Genomic DNA, 27,482 nt, shown 5'->3' with positions numbered 1-27,482 from the left:
GGTCAGTAACCTTGGGGTCATCTTCAACTCACCATTCTGACTCACTTCACAGATCCATTCTATTGCCCAATCTTGTCATTTCTGCCCTCCCAGCGTTTCTCATCCACATCTTCTCTACTCAGACAGTCACCATAATTTCAGGCCCTAATCACTCCTCCCCTGAGCTATTGCTATAGCCTTTTGACCAACCCTCCTGCTCCAAGTCTCTCCCCTCTAATCACTATTCCATTTAGCTTTCAGGGTGATTTTCCCATGTTTGTCCATGTTGTCTCCCTCCTTGATGAACTTTTAGTGGCTATTATCGCTAGGGTCAAATAGAAACTCCTCAATTTGATGTGTAAAGTTCTACCTAACCTGGTCCCTTTCTAGCTTTACAGTCTTGGTAGATAAGACTATCTGCCAAAAAAGAGAGTATTATTCCTCTCCTACTTGGCTTTATGTACTAGCTCCACTAGCCTTCTTGCTATTTCTTTAAAAGGCTGTTCTTTTCTCCTATCTCTGTATCTGTATGCTGGCTTTGCCCAGTACTTAAATGTCTGTCACTTCATCTCGTGTCTTCCTTGTCTTCCTTGAACTCAGCTCAATTCCCACCTTCTTCAGGAGGCCTTTTCTGGTTCCCATTTTGTCCCTTCCATACATGCCATTCCACACTGACCCCTCTGAGATTATCTTCTATCTACTCTGTACATGTGTGTGTTTGTGTACACAGACATATATATATATATAAATATTTATTCCTGGAGTTTGATTTTAATCATGAAATACAAAGCATGTTTAATAATTACAATCAGATATTAATTTCCAAACAATTAGGATACAAATACATCACATTCCTTATCTCAAAAAATAAAGGATCGGGAGACCTGGGTTGGAATCTCAGCTCTAATACTCACTGGCTTTGTGATTTTAGACAAGTCATTTAATCTCTTAGAGCCTCAGTTTCCCTATCTGTAAAACGGGAATAATCATCCTCAACAGACCTGCTTTGTAAGGTTGTTGCGTAAAGCCCTTTATGAACCTTTGATATAAATGGAGTTGTAGTTGCCATTATAGTCATCAGATAATAGTTTTATCCGCTTTTTACCAACCTCAAGGAGACAAATAATTCAAAGACTATGACTTTGCTAATCTTCAAAGCACTGTCAGCTAAAAGGACCTAAAATGAAAAAAAAAATGCATGCTTCAGATAATTACCTGGCATATGATAAAACTTTTTCTTCTTGAAATTACCTAGCACCCTTTTTTTTAGGGGTGATAAGAACGAAAATGAGAAAGAAATACAGCAAAAAGAGCTGCCAGCCTTCATAACTATTCCTTAGCAAAGAACAAAATTGCACTTTCTTCTGTCATGTGTTGTGTCCAGACATTGTCTCTAGAATAAAGTCCAAGCATCAGCCACTTCCTGATTTCTCTAGCAATTGCATTTTCCTTCTCCAGTGTCCTTTTAGATTGGATGCTTGTTGAATGTTGTATGAATGAATGAATGAGGGGATGGAGGGAAGGGCTTGTACTTATGTCTTTACCCCTCTATCCTACTTAGTCCAAACCCCATTTTCCTGACTTGGAGTTGGGTATAAGGAAGTCAAGGATTGTGTCAGCACTGGAAGCCTTGGCGAGGATTCCTGGGTTGTAAAAATAGACCAAAAATAGGAAGAGGAAGAGGCCTCATCACAAAGCCTGGTCACTGGTGATGCTATCAGTATGTGGCTACAGTTGACGTGAGGAGATGACTTACTCCTTTGTTTCTCAGCTCTTTAGTAAAGGTAGCCCATATGATCATGGAAATTACAAATCACACCTTTCCTTGCTTGGAAGAACACATGAATCTCATGACTGAGGACCTCTAAACTTCCTGAATTTTGATACTTAGGTAGAGAAGGACAAAAAAACAAACCAACAACAACAACAAAAAAAAACAGTTATCACATGACCCAAGGTTATAGTTCCCTAGGAGGAGCAAGCATTTTCCTGGTTCCCTAAGAGAGGCAGACTCTTCCTCCTCCCCTCTGGTAGCTTGGGAACCAGGAAAACAGAAGAATCCAAACATCTCCCTGGTGCTGATTGCTGCTCTGAAGAAAGGAGAGTGAGCTCTTAAAAAGGCTATTGTATGTAATCTCTGAGTTGGCTAACCCTTTTTTATTTTTATATTTTTGCTTTCCTGTTTGCTCTGTGATTGTATACACTTAGGGCAGTCTTCTTACGTCATTCTCAGTTTATTTTATTAGGAAGGGGTGGACACTTTCCTGTCTGACCTCCCTGCATTTTGCCTTTCTCCAGTTTTAAGACCTTTGGGACCTTCATTTTTTTTTCACAATGACTCAGTTATCTCATTATTACCACTGAGTTCCCTCCCCAGACTAGTTATCTGTGTAAAGAATGGTAGAAGACACTCTTAATTTTCTCTAGCCTAATACTTAAAACAAATTCTTCACTGAATCCAGCTGGAAACAAAATCTCCCTATCTCTTCTGTGCTAGGAAATTAGACTTAAGGATCAGAACCTTAAGGACGATTTTCCAAATCTGATGACCTACTTTGCTGACTTTAGCTTTTGTTCTGAAATATCTTTAAATCTCAGAGGTTGTGATCATACATTAAAGGTGATTTTTATGGGCATATAATACTTTATCATAATGATACCTCCACTTCTGTGCCTCCTATTTGGTTCTAATAGGTTCTGCTAAACTGAAAAGGTTTTGAACATAGCCTAGACGATGGACTAATAACTGTATATCAGCCTTCAAAGACCAATCTCATTAAGTTCAGAAAGGTTTACCACCAGGTTGGCCAGAGAGTGATCAGTTTTGAGGGGGTATAGCATATCTTGAAGACTTTCACCAAGGCTGAGTCAAAGAAAGGAAAAAACACTGAAACGATGCATTCTTCGGATATCTAAATGGTTATAGGTACTAACATTAGAATTAATAATTTGATGGAAACATTTTTTGAAATTCAGGCAGACAACAAACATTTATTAGATACTTTGAGCCAGGCACAGCACTAAGCAATGAGAATACAAATACAAGCAATCTCTGCCCTCAAGAAGCTTACATTCTAATGGGAAGATAATATATCAAAGGAAGCTGAAAGGGCAGGGAGTAGGGAAACAAAGGTATCCAGTGAAGAAAGAATAAGCCAGGAAAAGGTAGAGAAAGTCTGGAAGGTATCCAGGACAGAAATGGGATGTAACTGGTCTGGAGTGCCTATATAGAGATTTTGAGAAAAGTCATCTAATCACAAGAAGAGACTTCAGGTTCACTTCCCATGGGGTGAATTTAAGGACTGAAAGTGAGCATAACAGAATGAAGTTTGGGGGTTGTGGTAAAATCAGTTAAGAATGTAGTCTGGAGAAGGATGAATCTAGGCAAGGGAACTAAGTAGTCTTGTGATTTCAGACAAGACATTTAACTTCTCAGAGCCTCAGTTTTCCCATATGTAAAATGTAGATAATCATCCAGGCAGGTGTTTCTTTAGAAAATACATTGTCATCTCTATCCTCTAGTGTTCTCAGAACTTAATCACTGAGAGATACTTTGACTATACTTATTCTTTCTGTCATTTGACTGACTCATTCCAACTTGCATCACAGTTATTTGGATACATCTTTCTTCCTTCCTACCAGATCATAAGTTTCTTGAGAACAATGATTATCATTTTATCAGACTTTGTCTCTCTAATGCCTTACACCATGCTTTATACCTCATCGGCATCTAGGAATTCATCAACCTAGAGACAGCTGGAAGAGAACTTTGTGGTCATCTAATCCTTCCTTTGACTCATGAAGAGGCTGAAAGAGAATGACATCTAATAATGTGGTAAATTGTTCTGCCCAAGTCCCAATGGCAGCAAATAAAAGAACTAAGATGGGAATTTTAATGTATGTTTATTGGATTGAATTGTGGCATATTTGAAAGAGCCTAAACAGATTTATGGCTCTTCAGGGACAAGTCACCCAGCTGCCCACTTGGAATCCTCTCTGATTTTAGAGTTTTAGACCAGTGTCCACTGGCCTTTTCCTTCTGTTGCCTAACTTCTGGTACCTCTCCTTCCTGAATTAATGATAGAACCGGATATAGAATTACTATTGTCCTCTTATCTCATATTTATTTATTGTGTTTCTTGGCCTGCCCAGTTCTAGAGATAACTCCCCTCCCGTAGGAGAATGTGCTTGAATAGAGAAGCCACCATTCCTGGGTTGCTTTGAGATGCTTAGATTGCCAACTTCTGGCATGAGTAAACTTTAAACTACAAAGGATAATACAAGGGAATGAAAGAAGACACATACTGCTTATGCTAGAGAAAAATTCATGGAGGAAATAAAGTGAAGAATGTATGCTTCAATCTGCATTCAGACTCCATCAGTTCTTTCTAAGGGAGTGAATAGCCTTTTTCATCATGAGTCCCTTGGAGTTGTCCTGGATCCTTGCATTGCTGATAATAGTTGTCATTAGCCATTATTGTTGTTAAATATATACAGTGTTCTCTTGATTCTGCTCACTTCTCTTTTCATCACTTAATATAAGTCTTTCCAAAGTTTTTTTAACCGTCCTATTCATCATTTCTTATGGCACCATATTATCCCATTACAGTCATAGGCCACAACTTGTCCAGCCATTCCCCAATTGATGGACATCTCTTCCTTCTGCAGTTCTTTGCCACCACAAAAAGACCTGCTATAAATATTTTTCTTTAAGTAGATCCTTTCCCCCTATCTTTTATCTCTTTGAGATATAGACCAAGTAGCAGTATTGCTAAGTCAAAGGGTATGTACAGTGTTATGGCCCTTTAGGAGTACAGTAAAGTCACTTGTTGACACAGGACTCTTCTAATCTCCAATTATATAGCACACAGCCTTCCCTAGTTACTGAAAGAATAAACTGTATGATCCTGAGAAAGGTCTCTTTTCCAGGCTCAATTTCCTTATCTTCAATATCAAAAAGGCTAGGATTTAGCTACAATCTTCTCCCCATCTCTGTAGGGTCCTTGAATGTCAGGTCATACGAACGGTCACAAAAATAATAACTAGCATTTATATAGTCCTTGTTATTGTGCCAAGCACTGTGCTAAACTCTTTATAATTATATTATTTGATCCTAATAACAACTCTAGGAGGTAGGTACTATTATTAGCCCCATTTTACATATGAGGAAACTGAGGCAATAGAGGTTAAGTGACTTGCATAGAGTCACAGAGCTAGTATTTACTGAGGCTGTATTTGAATTCAAGTCTTCATGACTCCAGTCCCAGCATTTTATCCATTGCTCACCCAGTTGCCACATAAGTTTAAAGCTGGCTCTACTAGTAACTAGTGATTTCATGTCTGCATCTAGAAAATTAGGTTAGTGTTTGCACTGTTCTTGTGAGGGTCAGAGAAGATTTGTTTGTGAAACATGCTTTGAACCATAAAGCATTCTGTGAATGGAAACTTTTATGAATGTTGAACAACTTGGAGACTCTGTTTATTATGTAGGTCATTAGTAGAACTATATTATATAATGACATTATTTCATATTGGAGTCCTAGCCAGATGGAACCTTAGTAGGTCTCAAAGTCAATGAGAGCCAGACCATTTGTTTTAGTTAACATCAATCAAATTCTTAAAGCCAAAAGACTCCCAGCACCAATATAGGAAGTTGGACTGATTACAGCAGAATCTACACTCAGTGGAGCAAAGAGAAGTCCCAGATTTAGAAAGTTGAACAACCCTGCACCCTCCCACTCCACCCTCAAAAAGCCAAAATAATGTGACGGGAAATGGGCAAAGGGGACCTTTCAGTGGGAGGTCTTAGATGGTTTGGGCTTTGGGGTTTGGCTCAATCAGTATCATCCCTTCCTGCTCACTGCCTTTCAGAATTGGTTTGAGCAGCCTTGGACATTTCCCTCTCCTTGCCTTTGCTCAGTTCCTGCCCCTAACCTTTGAGGCTCAGCTCAAATAGAGGTCTTCCCTGATCATTCCTCTGTTCCCCGTGGCCTACCTTCTGCCACAGCACATGGGTTCGTGAGGGTAGATCTTCTACGTGTTGTGTGTGACCTTGGACAGATCACTTATCTTCCATGGGCCCCAGCCTCTATAAAATTATGATCTCTGAGGTTTCTACTGGTCTTAAATCCAGGATCCCATGATTCCTGGGATGGTCAGCTCTGTTGGAACTAGAGCAACCATCATGATCACCAATAATAATTAAAATACACAGTATAGGGGACAGCTAAGTGGCTCAATTGATAGAATGCCACAGCTAGAGCTGGGAGGACACCTGGGTTCAAATCTGACTTCAGAACCTTCCTAGCTGTGTGGCGCTGAGCAAGTCACTTAACCCCCATTGCCTAACCCTTATTCTTCTGCTTTGGAACCAATACTTAGTATCAATTTTAAGACAGAAGATATAGGTTATAAAAGGTAAATAAATAAGTAATTTAAATACCCAGTATAGTATATATTGACAAAATTGGTAAATAGATAATAACAATAACATTTATATAACACTTACTTTGTGCCTGGCACAATTACTATCTCATTTGATTCTCATAACAACCCCTGGTGGGAGGTGCTATTATCACCATTTTACAGTTGAAAAAGACTGAAGGGTATATGCCCAGGGCCATACAATTAGTAAGTATCTGAAGTGGGATTTTAATTCAGGTCTTTCTGACGCCAGGCCCAGCACTCTGTGCCACATAGGTGTTAATAGATATAGATTGTGTGTGTTGTTGACTTAGAAAAACACAGAACTATTAAATAGTCAAAAAAAAAACACTGATCAAGGGAAAGGGATTCAATGCGATGGTGGACCTCTACACAGAGCTGCACGCCGATTGCCAATGCAGAGTCCAAGGATTGAACTCTTTTCGCTCTGAACACTGACCCCTGGGAAAGCCAACCACGCTAGATTGGACAATTCCAAGGAGCCATTAAAATCGGGGAGCTGAAATAACTTTCTAGGTGAAACATGGGGGCTAAGGATGAGAGGGACAGTTGATTGACTTTACAATAGTAATAAAGGAAAATGAGGAGTTTCAGACAGGAATAACAGTGAGGGGCTGATGCTTTATCATGGACTGGAAAGGGAAGGACCCAGCCAAGGGCTGGGCCATCTTGGTAAAGGACTTTGGCCTTATGGGAGAAACCACTGGGACCAGAGATACTTAACATCTGATGGGATTAGCCATTCTGACTCAAACTACCTTAAATTCTTGGTGAAGTAGGACTTTCCCTCAGAGAGGAACTCTCTTGGCACATGGTGAAAGCCTCAGGCTACTCGTTTGGGGGCTCCTAGATTCCACATTGACAGTATGTATGTGTATATATATATATATATATATATATATATATATATATATATATATATATATATATATATATATGCAAACATACATATATATGTTTGTGTGCGTGTATGTGTGATTCATGGGTATATGCCACCATTGTGAGTGTATATATTTATATGTTGTGTGTATAAATATATGTACGTTTTTTTTTATGTCATTTATGGATATATATTACCGTTGAGGGTGTATATATTTATATGTCATATATATTCATATGTCATTGTGTGTATATGTGTATTTATATATACAACATATAAATATATATATATGTATATATATATGTGTGTGTGTTGTATATATATATAAATAGTTATATTAAGCATTACTTGGTTCTCTGGTCTATGGCATTTGCCATGGAACAGTACCTGGATTTTCCTTAGTAACTAACATTCAGCCATGGCCTTGTGCATTCTCCCCTGAGGCCTCTGTTCTTCTTTAGCTGAGAATATTCCTCAGTGTGTGAATAGGTGTCACGCTGTTGCTGAGGTCCCTGGTGCTAACCACCCCTTGGACATCCCTCTCTAAAGACTCCTCTCTGCAGGCACAGGGAGCACTGCTGTGAAATAATGGACAACCAATTAGGATAACTCACCGCCGGTGCCTCGCTTAGCACTGACAATGGGAATGGCAGCGTATTTTGCAGCAAAGCCGCATTTGAGGCAGGTCCAGGAGGGCAGCATTCTCATGCTGTTTACCAGGTGGTGAGGAGGTTACTGGGACAGAGACAATAAACAACCAAGAATGACTTTCACATGGGAATTTCTATCTGCCTCTAATCGCTCATGGTTCAGTGCTTCATTTAGTTCCATTGAATTGACCCAACTCTACAACGCATTCCGTTTATTCTGCGCTGTGCTGTTGTCTGTGGCCTTCCTACTGTCTTGAGTTTCTTCCCTTTCTCTCCCCCCTTTAGAGCCAGTAGAATGGCCTGGTTCTTATCCCTCAGCCCTAGAAGAACTGGAAAGCGGTTCTATTACTTGTGATTCCATCTCTGGTGCCTCACAATTGTTGAATGCCTTAGGAGAGGAGATCAGAAACCTGTGAGGTGGAGCTCTTAGGGCCACATGCTTTGAAATCAAAGGACCATAATTCCATCATAGGTAATTAATGATAAGCAATTCCTTTTTGCATATCCATCACTGTATGACCAAGAGGTTAGGGAGGAAGAAAGAAGAGGAGGAGGGAAGTGTTCTGATAGAATTCTCCATCATTTTCTCCTTGTATAGCCTCTAACTATTGGAAGGAAGAACCTGAAACTCCCTATCAGTCATTGTATAGAGTAATTGAGATTTTCACATAAAACAGTCACTTTACTATTCCTTAAACCCCCTCCTCAGTTCACATTGAGGCAGCTACATGGCCTAATGCATAGATGGGATGCTTCTCTTAGAGTTGGTGAGACGCAGATTCAATTTCTGCCATGGGTGTTTATTAGCCTTGTGACCCTGAAGAAGTCACTCTGTCTGCCTCAATTTCCTCATCCATTAAATGAAATAATAAAATAGCACCTACTTCAGATTAAATAACAAAGATAAATAGCTTTGTAAAGTATAAAGTCCTATAGTAGTTAGTAGTAGTAGTAGTAGTAGTAGTAGTAGTAGTAGTAGTAGTAGTAGTAGTAGTTCTTCTTCTTCTTCTTCACATCAGAGGCTTATCTGGATTCTCATAACTAGGACCATTCTGCCTCATTCTTGGTACCACCAAAATATCCAAGGATCTGACTCTTTCTTTTCTGGATCCAAACAACCCCACTGATTGGGAGCACCACAAATGGCATCAGGACTTGAGCCATGCATGGTAATCCTCCCTTGGAGAAGACCCCCTTCATTTAGACATCATTCACATTCCACACCAGTATCGGCACAGAGTATTGAAGAAGCTTTTGTGACTTGGCCAAAGGAAAAAGAAAAAAACAAAAGGTTGGGATAGGACAACTGCAAAACAGTTAAAATTATGAGATAGTCTATTAAAATTTCACATGGGGAATTCCAGTGAAAAGAGTGCCAGATTTGCAGTCCAGTGGCCTGCCTCTACAATTTTACTATCTGTGTGTCCTTGGGATGAATCATTTAACCTCCCTCTACAAAGGGTAAAGGACCAAAAAAAATAAAATTAAATAAAAAGGATGAGGGGAAGGGGAAGTTGGATGACATGACTGGTGAAGTCCCATTTAGATCTCCATATATCATTCTAAAAGGGATACGTATGAACAATAATGCAGCCAGAAAACTCACTAATTTTGGATGGCTTCCAACCCATTTTTATCCAATAAACATTTATTTAAGGTATATTTTAAGGGGCAGCAAGGTACTCAGTGGTTAAAGAGTTAGGTCTGAAGACAGGAGGTCCCGGGTTCAAATTTGACCCTAGACACTTCCTAGCTGTGACCCTGGGCAAGTTGCTTAATCCCAATTGCTTGGAACCAATAACCAATATTTAGTATCAATTTTAAAACAGAAAGTAAAAAAAAAAAAGGTAGAGAGCAGCTAGCTATGCTATGGTTGATAGAGAGCCAGGCCTAGAGTCAAGTGGTCCTAGGTTTAAATCTGGCCTCAAAGACTTCGCAGCTATGTGCCCCTGGGCAAGCCTCTTAACCCCAATTGGCTAGCCCTTGCAGCTCTTCAGGCTTAAAATATATAAGACAGAAGATAGGGTTTTTTTTTAAAGCATATTATGATATAAAACTAAAAATCATTTCTTCCATTGAAAAGCTGAAATTCTATACCTCTGTAACTGAAGGGGAAAGCAAATTAACAGCCTTTTTCCAATCAGTAATCATCATACAATGATATTCATTACATCCAAATATTTTAGCTGAAGTACTCAAAATATTACTTTTAGTTTTCAAATGCATGCAATAAATATATGACTGACTTCCTTGTGTATCGGGAAGTAGGCAGGCATGTTTAATGGCTGCCAGCATGCTGGGAAACATCACAGGAGCCAAGAAATGAAATGTTTGGAGCCTTTGAAAGGGTTCCAAGAATGTCAGCACCAAGTTCCTGCCTACTTTCTGTTGAATGCCCACTGTGGCTGTCTGTACTGAATGTGCCAGACAGGCCATCATACAGAGAGAGAGCAAGTGTTTATTGGTTCAATGAAAGGAGAAGCCACAGTTCTTCCAAGCATCAATGGAGAGATTCAAGAAGTAGGCAAAAGAAAAAAAAAAGGTTACTTCTAGTAGAATAGGTATGAGCAGGAATCGGGATGAAAAATCCTGTTCCCTAAATCGTGATATGGTGAAAAGAACATGGGACTGGAATCAGAGGGCTCAACATTCAAATTCTAGTTCTATTTACTGCTCTGCTTTTTGGGCAAGTGACTTAGCCTCTCTGAGTCTGTTTCTTTATCTGTAAAATGAGTGGCTTGGATATTATGGCCTCTTAAGGCCTCTTCCAATTCTCCATCTATTACCCTATTTTATATGGAATGACCTCCATAAACCAGTGAAGATTAGGCAGCTAAGCTAAGGAGTAAGATAGAGGGCTGGTTCTGGAGTCAAATAAGTTCAAATCCAACTTCAGACACTTGCTAGCTATGTGGCCATTGGACAAGGCATTTAACCTCTGTCTGCCTCAGTTTCTTTCTCATTTGAAAGGAGTACACTAATATTCCCACGGTGGTTGTGAGGATAAAATGAGATATTTGTAAAGTGCTTTGCAAACCTTAAAGTGCCTTACATATGCTCATTATTGTTATTATTATTGTATAGCTCAAGACCTCAGGGTGGTAAGGCATGTGAATATTTGTGTTTGGTTCATTGCAGTTCAATATTCCTTAAGGAAATTATATTTGCATTATCTATTACTTTGGATTATCTATGCCACTTCTCCCCACCAAGAATTGGCCATACACAGCAATGCAATGATCCAGCACAACTATAAGGGACTTAAGAGAAAGAACGCTATCCACTTCCAGAGAAAGAACTGTGGGAGTAGAAACACAGAAGAAAAACAACTGCTTGATCACATGACTGGAGATGTAGACTCTAAATAATCACCCTGGTGCAAATATTAATAATATGGAAATAAGTCTTGATCAATGACACATGTAAAACCCAGTGGAATTCTGCATCTGCTATGGGAAGGGATAGAAGGAGGTGGGAGGCAGGGAGGGAAAAAACATGAATCATGTAACCATGGAAAAATATTCTAAATTAATTAATTAATTTTTTTAGACAAAAAAAATCATAGTAATCAATGGTTTCTATATTTCGTTGATTTTTAATAAAACCAACTCCTATGTTTATTTAAAAAAAAAAGAATTGGTCATACAGTCTGTCCAATAACAATCTGACTTTTTCTTAACTGATTTTAAGAAAGAAAAAAGCATTTCAGGGCATAGTCTACCATATTTCACCCAAATCCTACTCCATTGTCTCATTCTGGTATGGAGGTAAAGTTGGGATCCCAGAATTGTCAGTTGAATACAAGCTCTGGCAGATCCTGGCTACCAATCTTTTTTTTTTTTTTAATTTATAACTCTTACCTTCTGACTAGGAATCAATACTGTGTATTGGTTCCAAGGCAGAAGAATGGTAAGGGTTAGGCAACAGGGATTAAGTGACTTGCTCAGGGTAACACAGCGGGGAAGTGTCTGAGGGCAGATTTGAACCTAGGACCTCCCATTTCTAGGCCTGACTCTCAATCCACTGAGCTACTCAGCTGCCTTCCCTGCCCCACTTCCCCCCTCCCCACCCTGGGCTACCAATCTAAAGAAGTCTGATTATAGACTCAGCAAAGGGTCCTATGTACTCTCTGAGGATCAGCTGAGCTAAGCAGAGGAGGCTTCTTGCTAGAAAACATCACTGGGGAATGAATGAATTTATACAGTGACATCTCAGCTAAGACATTATGAGATTCTGATTAGTGTTGATGAAGAAAGAAGCCACTCCAATGAAAGCACAGGTCCTTTATAGTATGGGAATCTGTGTAACCTATTTGTCCAAGAATCATCCAGTTTTCTGAGCTCTGGCCAAGAAGCAAGCAAAAGGGTATTATGGGGACAATCACTCTGCATGACTGTCTGTTATTTATAGATAACTACTTCTTTCTAGGAAGGCACCCCTTCCACAAGTAACTGGGCTTCAGATGTCAAAGGAATTAAGGCTGTGTTCTAATATATTTATTTTTGTTTCTCCTTTCCTTCCTTCCTTCTTCTTAGAATCTCATGGCAAGAGCCTTGTATGACAATGTTCCTGAGTGTGCAGAAGAGTTGGCATTCCGCAAAGGAGATATCTTGACTGTGATTGAGCAGAATACTGGTGGACTGGAAGGATGGTGGCTCTGCTCATTACATGGACGGCAAGGCATCGTCCCAGGCAACCGCGTGAAGCTTCTGATTGGCCCACTGCAGGAGAGTTCCTCCAGTCAGGACCAGCCCTCTTCTGGACTAATGCACCAGAATTTTGGCCCTCAGAAAGTCTATCAAGTACCACACTCACAAGCTTCGTCTCGGGACGCTGTCTACCAAGTACCACCATCCTATCAGAATCAGGGAATCTACCAAGTACCTACAGGTCATGGTGCTATCGAGCAAGATGTATACCAGGTGCCACCATCAGTCCAGAGAAGCATTGGTGGGACCAATGGCTCCCATTTAAGTAAAAAGGTGAGTACGTTCCTCTCCCATTATCTACATTTGTATCATGGAACTTGAGAATTTAATACCATAGAGGCAGAGGCAGTAACCAATCCAGAATTGGAGCTCTGATAGTCCTAATATAGATTGCTCACTATCATTAAGTATCCCTTCCTCTTTTTTTTTAAACCTTTACCTTCCATCTTGGAATCAAGATTTATAGTGTGTTGGTTCCAAGTCACACAGGGTCACACAGATAAGAAGTGTCCAAGGCCAGATTTGAACCAGGACCTCTCATCTCCAGGACTGGCTCTCTATCCATGGAGCTAACTAGTTGCATCCCTCTTCTTCTTCATAGTAAACTAAATCTCATATCTCTAAAAGTTATCAGACCACACCTACTCTATCTTTTCCTTTGACACTAGAAGGCTCCAGATGTGTTGAATTACATCATGATGTCAAAAGAACCTGCCTACTAAAATAATAATGGAGTAGAAAGAACACTGGACTTTGGATCAGAAGACCCTATGTTTGAGTCTTACCTGTTTTGACTACTACCTGTGTCACTCTGGGCAATTAATTTTAATCTGTGTAGATCTTAGTTTCTTCATCAGTAAAATAAATAAATAAGGGGTTGAACTATGTCACTTTTAAGGTATCTTAAGGATTTCACATCCAGTGGTACTTTGAATCTAGAATAAGGAAGATGGTTATCAGTCATCTCTACTAACTCATTCTGAAAAGCAGCCAATTTAAAGCTTGAAAAAACTGAAATACACCAGGAACAATTACATTTTGAAAGAGATTTTGCTTTAGCCCTTCTGAAAAGAAACAATAATTCCTGTAAATGCTTAAAGTGAATATGACAGAACCTTGGAATATAGATTCATGAGATATTTAACTAAAAGAGGAATTTTCAATGTCTCATCTATTTTAATTCCACTAACATTTATTAAATGCCTTCTATATGTAGTGCACTGTGTTGAGCTAGGTAAGATCCAAAGTTTACCAAAGTCATAATCCCTGCCCTTAAGAAAATTGATTGTGTGTCAAAGAAGTATGTACCTGAAAAACCTAAATAACAATCAAACCATGGTACTATGGCAGATCACTGTATGTGATGCCTGCATATGATGGATTGAATACATAGTGTTTCTCATCTTCTTTATCCAACCGGGTAATCACATCTAGACAGAGATAACCTTGGATCCTCAGAGAGGCCACTGGACAGACCTCTGTACTTACAGTCTCACAAGGTGACCAAATACAAAATAATAACAGCAATATAAAAATTCAAATGATAGTTCATCAGAGGGGTGCTCAAAAATTATTGGGAATTATTACTGAGCCTGGGGATGAGAGAAGGTTTAAAAATGTAGATGAACTGGGTTTTAAAGAATGGAAAAAATTCAACAGACAGTGGAGGGGAGAAGGACTTTGTAGACTTGGAAAACTATGAGTACAAAAATAATCCACGATAAAACGTTTCAGTTAAATGAATCAAAATATGAATTAACTTATGGGAAATGACACTATAAAAATGAGATTATCATGGCCTTAGAGGACAGTAATTAGGGACAGAACAATTTAACAGAAAAAGAAGAAATATCCAAACATACTAATAGCAGTAGAGAATGCATCATAGAGATTAGGAGTTTCCTGACTTAACACTTACTACAAACAGACTGCTTTGAGAAAAGTCAGTGCACAAAGCACTGAACTTAAAAACTGATGAGTTCAGAAATGACCATTCACATTACAGTAAAATGCTTTGTTAAACATGGTGGGTGGCAAGAAAGTTTACTGTGTGGTTTCTTTAAATATCAATCTCAACTACTAAATATTTCAATAGTTGAAAAGAACTATTATTTCATGAGTGCCTGCATTATCACCAACTGATCACAATCAATCCATTCCTTTTGTGGAGGAATTGGAAGAACTCCTACCAATAAAGACCCTGCTTGGAACCTGCTTAATTTTAGAGAATTGGTGAAGGCGCTGGGGGGTAAGGGACTAGTCTAGGATCACACTGTCATTACACATATCAGAGGTAGGGTTGAACAGAAATATTCCATGATTCTGAGAGTGACTCTAGTCAGCATTATATCATTCTGACTTTTCTGTAACTTAGAACATGGTTTTCATAAATTCCTGTGGCCTCCAAAAAATCATTAGCTCATAGCCAATCTTCTGGCATTGAGTCTTTTTGAGCTTGGGCTGGTTCTCCTATGCCTCCCCCCACCCCAAACAGACACACAGAGTTTCCCATGGGGCCCATAATCAAGGCCTTTCTGACTGAGACCATTTAGAGTTTATACTCTGCTGGTAGAAGCTTTGAGAAGACCACACTCATTTCTCTGGTTGGTGCATCAGAGCAGGATTTGAGCAGGGAAGTATATTTATGATCTTGTGTTAACCAAGTAAAAAGAATGACTTTTCAAGAGCTCATCAGTAGAAATGGGTACAAGAGGGATTGTGGTAATCTTCAAGTTTAATAATGCCCAGGGCAGTTAGATGCAGCCCTCAATGAAGGTGACAGGGCTGAACTCAGAGCCCTCCTGAGAAATTATGGTGCTTAACTTGTAGTTCATGAACCTGGATGAATAAAAAATTTGTTTTTAATCTAGTATTTTTCCAAAATATTGTATCACAATTGGTTTCCTTTGTAATCTTGTATATATTATGCATATTGAAGAACATGACTTTAGAAGAGGTCTGTAGACTTCACCAGACTGCCCAAGGGATCCAGAGCCCCCCAAAAAGGTAAAAAAAGCTCCAGCCTCAAGAGCATACATGGCTAAAGCCAAGTCTGGCTTCTGCTTTTAATGGGGAATGGCATGGTGGGAAGGTGTCCCTATAAATAGATAAATCTCCTCTTTCTTAGTACCATTTCATTCGCACCTTAAAAATAGATTTCAGGGATCAGAGTTGGTATGGAGCAGACAGGAAGGTCGGAACGGAAATGCTTGCTAGAAGGTGTGAGTGTTTAACTTTCATCACAGTTTATGTTGGCAAGAGGGTCCTTTTTAGACCCAACCTTTGCAATTTCCAGACTTAAAAAATGTAAAACTTTAAAGAACTTCTTTCCCATTCACTTTGCATTCATTATGTAAGGGTAGGGTAGAGGGAACTGGGACAAAATAAAATATATATCTTCCTTTTAATTCATCCAATTAGTTTTCTTCCTCTCTCAGTGTGTTGCCTCTCCTTTTTGGACTCTGAGTTCCCTGAAAGCAGAGATTGTCTCACTTTTTCTCCTTGCATCCTCAGAGCTTGGTACATATTATGTGCTTAATAAATACTCTTTCATTCATTCATTCCTCGATTCTAAAAGCATGGTGTTTTCTCGTGTTCATCACAAGACACAAATAGACACCTTTCCAAAGTGTTGTGCTGGGTGGCTAAGACAGCTCTCCAGTCCCACTAGCTTTGTCATCACCAAAGAGGGACATTCCCCCACCCCCCATCCTTGAGTTCCTATTACTCCAGCTTGCAAAGACTCTGGATTAGTAGGATGGCAAAGCCAGTAGCCAGGTCAGACTCTAGACTCTGACCTTGGGTGACAGGCACCCAAGGCTGCTGCCTCTTCCATAGTGTTAGCCATTGTGGCACTAAGAATCTTCTTTTGTGATTCTAGCTTCACTGTTCTGTGATGCTTTGGCCTCCCCTGACTATCCTCCCCAGCCCCACACAGGAGGAGTTACCTTCCTTTGGGGAGAAGTTGGGATTATGATGGTTCATTCACTAAGTCTTTTTTAGCTTTCCATGGCTTGCAGCTGTTCTCAAACTCTTGTCATCATCTCCCTATGTGCTGGCTTATGACTCAGTATCTTTCTAATGGGTGGGGAGCCATACAAATGACTTAAGAAGTGCTACAGGGGTAAACCCAGTGCATAGGGAATCCAAAGTTATTTTCCCATTATGATCGCTGTCTTTTTTCCAGCGGTTTTGGGCAAACGTTTTACCTTTTATACTTTAGTTTTCTCATCCTTACAATGAGGATGAGGGAAAAGTTTCTAATGCTCTTACTGAACAGAATGGTCTGTAACAGTTCTTTTGAGGCAAAGGTCTGGAAAAAATGGGATTTTGTCTTAGAAAAGGAAAACCAAAAAATCTCAATGTTAAGAAGCAGGTTATGTCTGTATATGCTAATCTGAGAGTGTTTGTCTTTGGATTTTCTAGAACTAAAGTGCTCTACTGTATTTCTGCAGGGCTCTGGGCTTTGGAAACTTTAACCAGCCTGGCTTTCTCTGTTAATGAGTCACTTGTTTAATAGACAGTGTTTTCACTCTGCTTATTATCAATCCTTTATTTAGTTTTAATAGGGGAACTCCAGCCCTGAACCCCACCCTCTACAGACACATCAACTCCCATTCATTGCTTATTAAATCAGCAGTTAGAAAAACAAATACCCTTTCCACCACAAAGAAAAGCAATGATTTTTCTTCCTTCCTCTCTAAAGTCAGTTTTGAACTTGCTTCCTTTACTCCACAATAATCAATAGACACGTCATCACCACCACATCTATATAGTGTGCCTAATAGGTGCGTGTTTTTGCTGCAAGTACTATGGTGATTTTATGTGGAATATCATAGACTATTATAGTCAGAAAGGATCTCAGAAGTCCCCTATTCCAACACCTTCATTTCATATATTATAAATATAAAAACTAATGTTTTAAGTGACTTTCCCCATCCAATGGGCCATAACAGAGCTGGTTCTAGAAGATATATCTCCTAACTATCAGTCTAAAACTATTTACTATTATACCATACTACTGTGAAGACCCTTTTGTAGTTATCTGAATCCTATGAGGCTGGTAAAGAGTGCTGGAAGCTTTATATTTTATTGATTTTTTCCCTCCTCTTTTTCACTCTGGGCATCCTTTGTTGAACATACTAAGTAAATACAGAATAGATGGAATATGTATGTTGTCGTTCAGGCATTTTTCAGTTATGCCTGACACTTTGTGACTCTTTTTGGAATTTTCTTGGCAAAGATACTGGAGCAGTTTTTCATTTCCTTCTCCAGCTCATTCTATAGATGAGGAAACTGAGGCAGACAGTTAAGTGACTTGTCCAAGCAAATGTCTGAGACCAGAATTGGCCTTAGGAAGACTCATCTTTCTGATTCCACGCCTGGCACTCTTTCCACTTGTACCACCTAGCTACACGGAGGAAATATACCTCTAGAGAAAATAAGATGACTTTAGATAAGTCCTAAGATCCCATCAGGCTCCATCCTGTTAATGTCACCTAGCATCCATCATAGACTTGACTCTTATAACCTATTCTTCTTTGACTCAGAATTATACAAAGCAGCTTTGACAGCTCAGTGTCATTAAGAATATTCCTGCCTACATTCTGTACCCTGTGGGTATGCCTACATATGAATTTCAGAGGGTGAGGTAGGTATAATATAAAATCTGCCTGCAGATCCATTTATTCGATAGAACTGACAGGTTTTCAGACACGTGGGGTGATTATGAGAGTACAGGAGTCTTAAGTATTTCCTCTGAAGACTCACAAATCCAGTAGCAACATCTTTTCAGGAAAAGAGAGGAATCCTGGGCTGAGCTAAAATACTGGATGATACTTCTTTCATTCTGGCACAATGGGAAGTATTTATACACTGCATTTTTTCATTTATATTTAGGAAGGCCATTTCAGTAAAGCATTTGGAGCCATAAAACCATATAGATATCCCTTTTCCCATCTCAAATCCTTTGCATGAAGGTTAAAAAGGTTCTATTTTGGGGTGGGCATTCTGGAAAGGGTCCAGCTACATTCATTAGGATCACATTACATCATCACTAAGGCCTTCTTCCAGTTGCCCAAAGTAGGAAAGAGGCTGAGATTAGCAGGATGTGATTCACGGACTGTAATCATGTCTTTCTCCACTCCTTACCTGAAAGGTAATCTTTGGTTCCAAAAAAAAGCAGATTAGGCAGGAATGTCTGCACCTTCTTGGACCCTGAGTCATTATAAGTTACACTCAGAGAAAGGAATCCCCAACCAACCTTGCCAGACCTAGTGTCTGGCTGATGGATGGAGGGTTTCCTTGATTGGATCTTGTGGCCATTGAGAAATCATGTTCTCCATTTAACTCCTTCTCCTGGTACCCAACCAGAATACCTTTTCTTTAAATGAATCAGAATGAGTTCGTAATGCAACAGGTAAACCAACTTACAAAAACTGCTTCCCACTAGTACCTAAGAGATACTTCTAAGACATCTTCTACAACTTTGCTTATAAAAAGTCCAAGTAGAACAGGAAACTTAACTTAATCCTAACTTAAGTGAGACATTTTTCTACTCACAGGTCCTGGTAGTATATGAGTAAATATTCCTGATCCAAACCCCTAATCTCAAACAAATTTGGGACATGACCCCTAGATGGAATTTGTGACCCCTCAAGCTCCCAGACTTTATTCTTTGGCATTAAAAATGAGAAGTATCCTTTCTTAGCCTTGAGTCACCCACCCCAGCCAAAGAGAACTGTAACACCTCCTCTCATTAACAAAGAAGCTCTTTGTTTGACTAGAGTCTGTGCCAAAGACTTCAAACCCAGTTGCAATTTGTTACTAAGCTCTTAGACTACAGAGATAAAGAATATTTTCAAGACTATGTGAATAACTAACATCTCATAAACCTACACCAAAGCAAAGGAAGGTCCTTCTCCTTTAATATGATTATGTAATATATGATGATGTTTCTAGAGTGTTTATGATATAATAACCACGATACTGACCATTCACACAGTGTTATATGTGCATTTTCTCATTTGATTCTCACAACTCCCCTGCAGGTAGGTAGTGTGAATGTTATCATCATTTTACATATAGGGAAAGTGACTCAGAGTAAGTGACTTGCCCAAAACCATACAGCAGAGTTAGGGCCTGAGCCCAACTTTCCAAAAACGTATAAAACTAGCTAAATAGACAAGATCCCAACAATTGGGATTCAGATAAATCAAGAGATATTGGGTTCTTTTTTTGATAACTTTTAGTGGTTGAATGTAAAAGATACATTTAGTCAGAGGTATGTTAAAATTTCATTTATACCTTAAAATCTGAAAAGGCTATTACACCTCAGGGCTTGGTTTATTGTTTTATTGATTGTTTAGACTTAAGACAATATTAATCATGCAAATTAAACTTCAAAGTGTGTCATTTATACTTTTTCAGAACTAGTTACTAAACACTTATTTACTAGCACTCCACTGGATTCAGTGATTAAATTAGTCCAACTAACAGCAAAGGAATCCAGTAATCAAATACATTTCTAAAAAGGCTTGCTAGGGGGTAGTAGATTGAGAGTCAGGCTTAGAGAAAAGGAGGTCCTGGTTTCAAATTTGGCTTCATGCTCTTCCTAGCTATATGATCTTGGGCATATAGCTTAACCCCCATTGCCTAGCCCTTACCAGTATTCTGCCTTGGAACCAATACATATTATTGAATCTAAGGCGGAAGGTAAGGGTTTAAAAAAAAAAAAAGACATGCTAGCTATACCTCACTTTCAGAGGTAGTTGTCTCTTGATTGATATGCACACAGAAAACGCACCTGAAAAGACATGTGTAAATCAAATCTTTTTAAAACAAATTGGATCTTAAATGTAATCAAAAGATTCCTGTAGTGAATCTATTTGTAAAAAAATGAAAATTTTAAAAAATTAATCCTTTTGTAAGGAGCCCAGTTTATCTGTTTAGGTTTTTTGTATAACTGTTTTTTCAGATCTAGGCACCTCTGAATAAGGTTGTTTTGCTAGAAATCTTAGTTTGTTTTCAAACCTTCCACTAACTGATTGTGTGATCCTTGGGATGCCTCTTAGTTGCTAGGTGCCTGCTTTTCTCCCTTTATAACCTTATACATATCTGCCTTACACAGAACCAGCACTCAGTAAATATTTGTTGAATTTAACGAAGATTAGAAATCATTTGAGAATTACCTAAAAATGTTTTTGAGCCATCTTGCTTTTTTCAGAAGTAATAATAATTATAATAGCTCAAATTTATATAGCACTTACTATGTGCCAGTCATTGTGCTAAGTGCTTTATAAATATAATTTCATTTGATCTTTATAGCAACCCTGGTTGATAAATGCTTTTATGATGCTCATTTTATAGATACAGAAACTGAAGCAAACAGAAATTGTGACTTGTCCAGGATTATGCAGCAAGCAAAAGTCTGAGTCTGAGTCTGAACTCAGTTCTTTCTGACTCCCAACCCAGTGCTTTATCCACTGTGCCACCTAGTTTCTCCTTAAAATGCAAAACTCTAGAAGTACTGGATATTGATGGAAAGATGTCTGAGTGCCTCCTCTGCCCTCAGAAAACTAATGGTAAATTTCAGAACCAAAACTGGAACCGAAGTCCCCTGGCTCCAGGAACAGGGTTTTTCTTCTTATATGACACTGTTACTAGAAGTAGGAATAAAGCAGTTCATTTCTTTCATCAAAGTAATCAGAAAGCCTCTCTGAAGCCCAAAATGATGACACTGTGCTCGTTTTGGAAACCTCAGCCTTCCAAGAACATTTCTACATTGGCTTTTTCCATCACATAGAAGTATCACATTTTTAAAAAGTATTTTAAATTACCCCAGATCATGACAAATGACTTTACATAGTGCCCTGTAGTGAGATCTCATGAAATTATCTTGTTATTTATTTTTTATTTTATTTTATTTTAACAATTACATTGTTAAAAAAAATTTTTAAATAAAAATAAATTGTTAAAAAAATAAAAATATTAACAATTTGACACATAAGTTTCCTAAAGTTATATAATTTAAATTGTCTAACTCCCCTCACTCCCTCTTCCTGAAGATGGTAATTTGATCTGGATTATACATGTATTATCACTGAAAACATTTCCATATTGTTCGTTTTTATAAGAGAATAATCATATAAAATCAAAACCCCTAAACAAACAAACTAAAGTGAAAAATAGTATGTTTGATCTGCATTCTGACTCCAACAATTCTTTCCCTGGAGGTGGGTAGCATTCTGTGTCATAAGTCTTTCAGAATTGTCCTGGATCACTGTATTGCTGAGAGGAGCCAAATTTTCACAATTGATCATCAGATAATATTGCTGTTGCTGCATACAGTGTTCTCCTGGTTCTGCTTATTTCACTGTGTCAATTCACGTTGGTCTTTCTAGCTCTTTCTGAAATCATCCTGTTCATCATTTCTTACAGCATAATAGTATTCCAACACCATCATATACCACATTTTGTTCAGCCATCTCCAATTGATGAACATCCCCTCAATTTTATGGGATTCCTTTTGGGTCAGACAGAATTCATAGAATTACAGACTTAGAACCTCAGAGGTCATGTAATCCAACCTTTTTTACAAGGAGAAATCCGAGACCCAGGCAGGTTAGTTGACATGTTCATGGTCATACGAGTAATGAATGACATATGAATTTGAACCAGGTCATTTCACTCCAAAGTCAGTGTTTTCTGCTTCCTCATATAGGGAAATCAAAGACAAAAAAAAATCTTTTTAGGTTTTTTAAAATGGTAATTGAGAGAATGTACATATCGTTAGGATGGTTTTATGGGCATCAAGGTGACATGTTTTAGTGGGCTGAGAGGCTCTTGGCTCCTACTTGGTCATCTCTCTTCTAGCTTTAAAACACTAGAATTCTAGCATGCTTTCTCATTCCAGAAATAACATGAGCTCACCAGAACACCATTTCAACAGAAGTGAGATTATAAGAATCTCAGATGTTTTCATAAAAATAAAAAATAACTCACTGAAAAGGCAATCCTAAAAAATTTTCCTCAACTTTTTTTGGCATTGGTTCTTTCCCTTTTCTGATGTCTCTCCCCTTATTTCTAAAGGCAGAACAATCTCAGGAAAACGACTAAGTATCAAGGGGCGTAGAAAATTGGAATTTGTCAGCCCCATGCCCAGAGAAATTTAGAAAGAGTTTCTGAAGAGTGAGAGTTCTCATTCCTGCTTTGCTACTGAGAGCTAAGAAGAGTTGTCACCTTTGGAGCTAAGGGAAGGACTTCAATAATTATTCAATAATATTTATGGAATCATTTTTAAAATTTTAACAATTACATATATTAACAATTTGACACATAAGTTTCCCAAAGTTATATAATTTAAATTGTCTTCTTCCCCTCACTCCCTCTTCCTGAAGATGGTAATTTGATCTGGATTATACATGTATCATCACTGAAAACATTTCCATATTCATTTTTATAAGAGAATAATCATATAAAATCAAAACCCCTAAATAAACATTGCCCTTGCCCTTGGCGCATCTCTGACCCTTCTTATTGCACATCACTGATCCCATTCCTCTAAGGGAAGTTACATGATGGTCATGGCAACTGCAGAAGCATCCTGCAGGGTCTGGCACACCCATTGGTGATGTCAGTCAATTCCCCACATGAACCCATGTCATTGCTCCCAATTAAACTGTGAGAAGCTCTCCTATTTAGATGGAAACAATATCAGAAAGCATTGAGTTCCAGAAAGTCACATCCTTTTGCATTCCTTCCCTCTTCCACTGGTCTGTCTGTTTGAGATGGGAGTTTATTATATGGGTTACTTTTAATCCAATATTTTTAAAAAATGGTTTTTAAGATGTCTGCTAAAAAGGAGCTCTTACTATGTTCAATTTATTCTGACATCAAAGGAGCCCAAATATTTGTGCCTTTTATTGTTCCCTCATAGTACATCCCAGAGAAATGGGAGGGGGAAATGGCTCAGCCTACCCTCTATCTGAGGGACCACAAAAACCCATGCTCCTCTTTGTCTCTGAAAACAGCAAAAGAACTTTTTTTTTGCTTGACTAAAAACAACTGGGCTTAATCTGTCCTTCCTTGTTCTTTCTCTGAAGGGTTTCAGACTCTTTGGAGTTTGGTCACCCCATAACTAAATATTGCTTTAGCTCAGATTGTATAAAGAGCTTGCTGAAAGCAACAGGGGGAGCCATGGTAGAGGCTCAACAATCAGGCCACTGTTTCAGAGGAGTATTCTCCACTATGGATGGGAATACTGCAAACACTGTCAGGAGGAAGAATGACACACTCTGCTTCCCAGCTCCCAGTTGTGACTTGTGCCTCATTTGGGACTAGAAAACAGACAGTGATTTCAACGTGGTCAGCATAAGGCTGAGTTGTAGCTTTCATTCAAGCTTCAAAGTGTCTTTGAAAGGGAGGGAACCTTGTCCCCCTCCTCTTTCTAAAAGGAAAAAAAAGTCACCCCAAGCACACAAAGCAGAGCATTTGGGAGAAATTCACCCTGACTGTGGTGCATGGGGGTGTAGTTTTTAAAGCCAGACCCACTTTTCATTAGATTGTTGCTAAGTGAGTAAATAAATGAGCTCACTGCTACACCCAGCCTGGGCAGGAAGAATTTATAGAGAATTAATAAATCCAGTAGAGGCAACATGTGGCTTTCTCTTCTGGCCATAGAAAAGCAACTAGTAATCTTGGACTTTCAACATCAAAACCTCTGAAACTCTACAATTTCAGGAGAGTAACTTTTAAGTTCCAGTGGGCAGGTCATGGCATGGTTTGCTGAATTTCCATTAAAAGGATAGCATCAGATATTTCCTGGCCAGGGAGACAAAGATGTGATTATAAGACATAATAAAAATGGCCAGAGTGGTCAGTTTGGCTTTAATGAAGTTTCTTAAAAGTCAAACTAAAGGCCTTCAAATAAACAATACAGGCAATCTGAATACAGTTTTGTGGATGCATAAAATTCTGACATTAGAAGTTGATTAAGAAGAAGCAATATAATTTTACTTTCTATGCATGCTAAAAAATGTACAGTCATAACAGTAGTGATTAATGAAAATTACAGTTTGAGATTTGGATAATCTGAAGTATTACTTGTAGTAAGAGATTGTACTGTGATATTTAACCTTGGAGTCAAGAAGACCTAAATTCAAATTCCACTTCTGATACTAGTTTTGTGACAGTGGGCAAGTCATTCAGCCTCTGAATGCCTTAGACAGCTTTCTCAGGCTAAGTCACAATTGAGTTGCTTATCTGCATCATTGGAGGGTTTCTTTTCTTTACCAAGAGTTGGCTGGGATCCTCGCCCAACCATAAAAATGTGTGGTTTTTTAGCACCTGGTATGATCTATATATTTGTATGAAATATGTTTTCTGAGTATCTACTTGAGTATCTATTTTATCTATCTAGTTTAGGTATATCAGTCTCTTGACCAGAATATCCAGATGTGTTTATCACTTTTCTTGTTCTTGTAAACCTCAAAATTCCTTAGACTTATAAATGTTGGAAATTTCACCATTGGGATATTTCATACTTGGAAAATTTCTTACTGATAGTCTATTGGAATGGGAACTCCATTGGCATGGGAGGTTCCTTCTCTTCCCTTCTTAAGATTACTTTAGGACAGAAACCCTTTGCTGAACAATGGAAAGGACTTTGACCTATGCTTAAGCATAGAACAGGAATTTCTTTGAGTCTTGATTGATTTAGAATTGATACAATGGAGATACTTGGAATAAATCTCCACCCTATTCAGTCCTAATAGGATTGAGTAAGGGCTGCAGCCTAGATCAAAATTTAATTATTCCAATCTCTACCATACTCAAGTTAACAGGATTTAGAAAGGGCTGTAGCAAAGGAGTATAGATTTAATCATTGGAAAATATGACCTTCAACAGACTTGTGCAAAAAGCCAGAAACCTCTGGGCGGTCCTGGGTTAAGCGAGAGCCTCCATTGACAGGGAAATTGATGAAGAGTGATTGGTAGATGTGAGGACTGAGGGGAGGCAACTTGGATGGTGTCCTTAAAGATAGGAGGGTCTGGAGACTGAAAGGGGGTTGAGTTTTTGGTCGGTGGTTCCTGGGCTCTGAGGAAGCTTGCTCTAAAGGAAGCTGAAAGTGGGGGCCTCTGAGACTGTTTCTCCATTTTGGACACGTGAGTGAAAGGGACTGCTCTCTTTTCTTTGCCCCAGCTATCTAAGGGCTTGGGCCTTTTGGCCCAGCCTAAACAGAGGGGGTATTTAAGCCCTATTCCCTTCTCTCCCCTTTCTCTCTCTCTATATATCTCTAATTCCTTTCTTGCTCCTATTGTAATTAAACTCCAAAAGGCTGACGGCTGACTTGAGTTTTTCATTTAGGAATTACATAGCTGATTCCTTGGCGACCTTAAATTAATATATATCAGTCTTTTAAAGTGATTCCCTTGTAACATTGTGGCTGACCACACGGGAGTCTAAAGAATCCTCTCAATAAAACTTTTTCCTTGCCTTTTTACTATACTGTTTCACCACTTAGTCCTTTTTTTTTAAAAAAAAAAAAACTTGGCTTAAAGACACAGCTGCTAGAACACGTGAGTATAAAAAACTTTTTCTCTTTTCTCCTTAAGTTAAATTGGAATCAGCAGTTTTTTCTTTTTTCTTCCCTTTAATCTTAAGGGACAGCTGGGTAGCTCAGCGGATTGAGAGCCAGCCCTAGAGGCAGAAGGTCCTGGGTTCAAATCGGACCTCAGATACTTCCCAGCTGTGTGACTCTGATAGACAGAAAACAGCTGTTTTTAAATCTCAGCAACAGGACTCTAAAGTCCTGGCTGGAAGAACTGTTTCTAAATATCCTTTCCCTTAAGGAACAACTTCCTGGATTAAAAAAAAAAAAAAAAAACCCTGTGGAAAGTTTGTTGCTTTGCCCTGCTCCCCACGTGTTTTGTGAAATTACAAAATATACATATAAAAATGAGTACTACATTCTTTGACAATTATATGGCAGCTGAAGAAGTAGGGGCATTGAGGAATGAAGGATACCTCCAAATTTTTATATTAATAGGTACTGTCATTTTTGTACTCCTCAATACTATATTTAGAGATGAAAAAATAAAAAATATTGAGGATAAAATAAAACAAAATGAGGATAAAATAAAACAAAATGAGGATAAAATAAAACAAAATGAGGATAAAATAAAACAAAATGAGGATAAAATAGAAAATATTGAGGATAAAATAGAAAATGTTGAGGATAAAATAGAAAAAAATGAGGATAAAATAGAAAATATTGAGGATAAAATAGAAAATATTGAGGATAAAATAGAAAAAATTGAGGATACAATAGAAAAAATTGAGGATACAATAGAAAAAATTGAGGATAAAATAGGAAATATTGAGAATAAAATAGAAAAACTTGAGGATAAAATAGGAAATATTGAGAATAAAATAGGAAATATTGAGGATAAAATGGGAGATATGGAAGATAAAATAGGAAAAATTGAGGATAAAATGCAAGCCCAATTAGAAGACCTAAAATGTTTCTTACAGGATCAATGGGCAAACACCCACTCTACCAGAAACAGACCTGTTTCTGAACCTTTGAATGAGGAAATTTCCTTCCCTGAAATAGAGATGGAAAACACCTTCCCTATAGCCCAGTTAACAGACTGCTTCTCTCGTGCAGTGCAAATCTTGTCTGAATTTAATCCCCAAAACCCTTCCCCTGCAATCCCAGCTTCTCATGTTCCTTCTCCTACAGAAAACCAAATTCCAATGCAAGGGAGATCTTGTCCTCCTAGAGAAACCTGTCCTTGTCAAACTGACCCACAGGTGCAA

The 27,482-nt window shown here is 38.5% G+C and overlaps 1 protein-coding gene across 1 annotated transcript in view; it reads left to right on the top strand.

Moving 5' to 3' along the window:
* Positions 1 to 27,482, top strand: part of NEDD9 (neural precursor cell expressed, developmentally down-regulated 9) — a 69,719-nt gene that overhangs the window by 13,471 nt on the left and 28,766 nt on the right. The window contains exon 2 of the mRNA XM_001377260.5: positions 12,489 to 12,935. Within this exon, the coding sequence (XP_001377297.4) occupies positions 12,489 to 12,935 (447 nt within the window). The remainder of the gene's footprint in view (positions 1 to 12,488; positions 12,936 to 27,482) is intronic.

This window comes from Monodelphis domestica, chromosome 3 (genome assembly GCF_027887165.1).
Source record: "Monodelphis domestica isolate mMonDom1 chromosome 3, mMonDom1.pri, whole genome shotgun sequence".
Lineage (NCBI taxonomy): Eukaryota > Metazoa > Chordata > Mammalia > Didelphimorphia > Didelphidae > Monodelphis > Monodelphis domestica.
The sequence above is the reverse complement of the archived record's forward strand: the minus strand, read 5'-3'. Positions and strand labels throughout refer to the sequence as shown.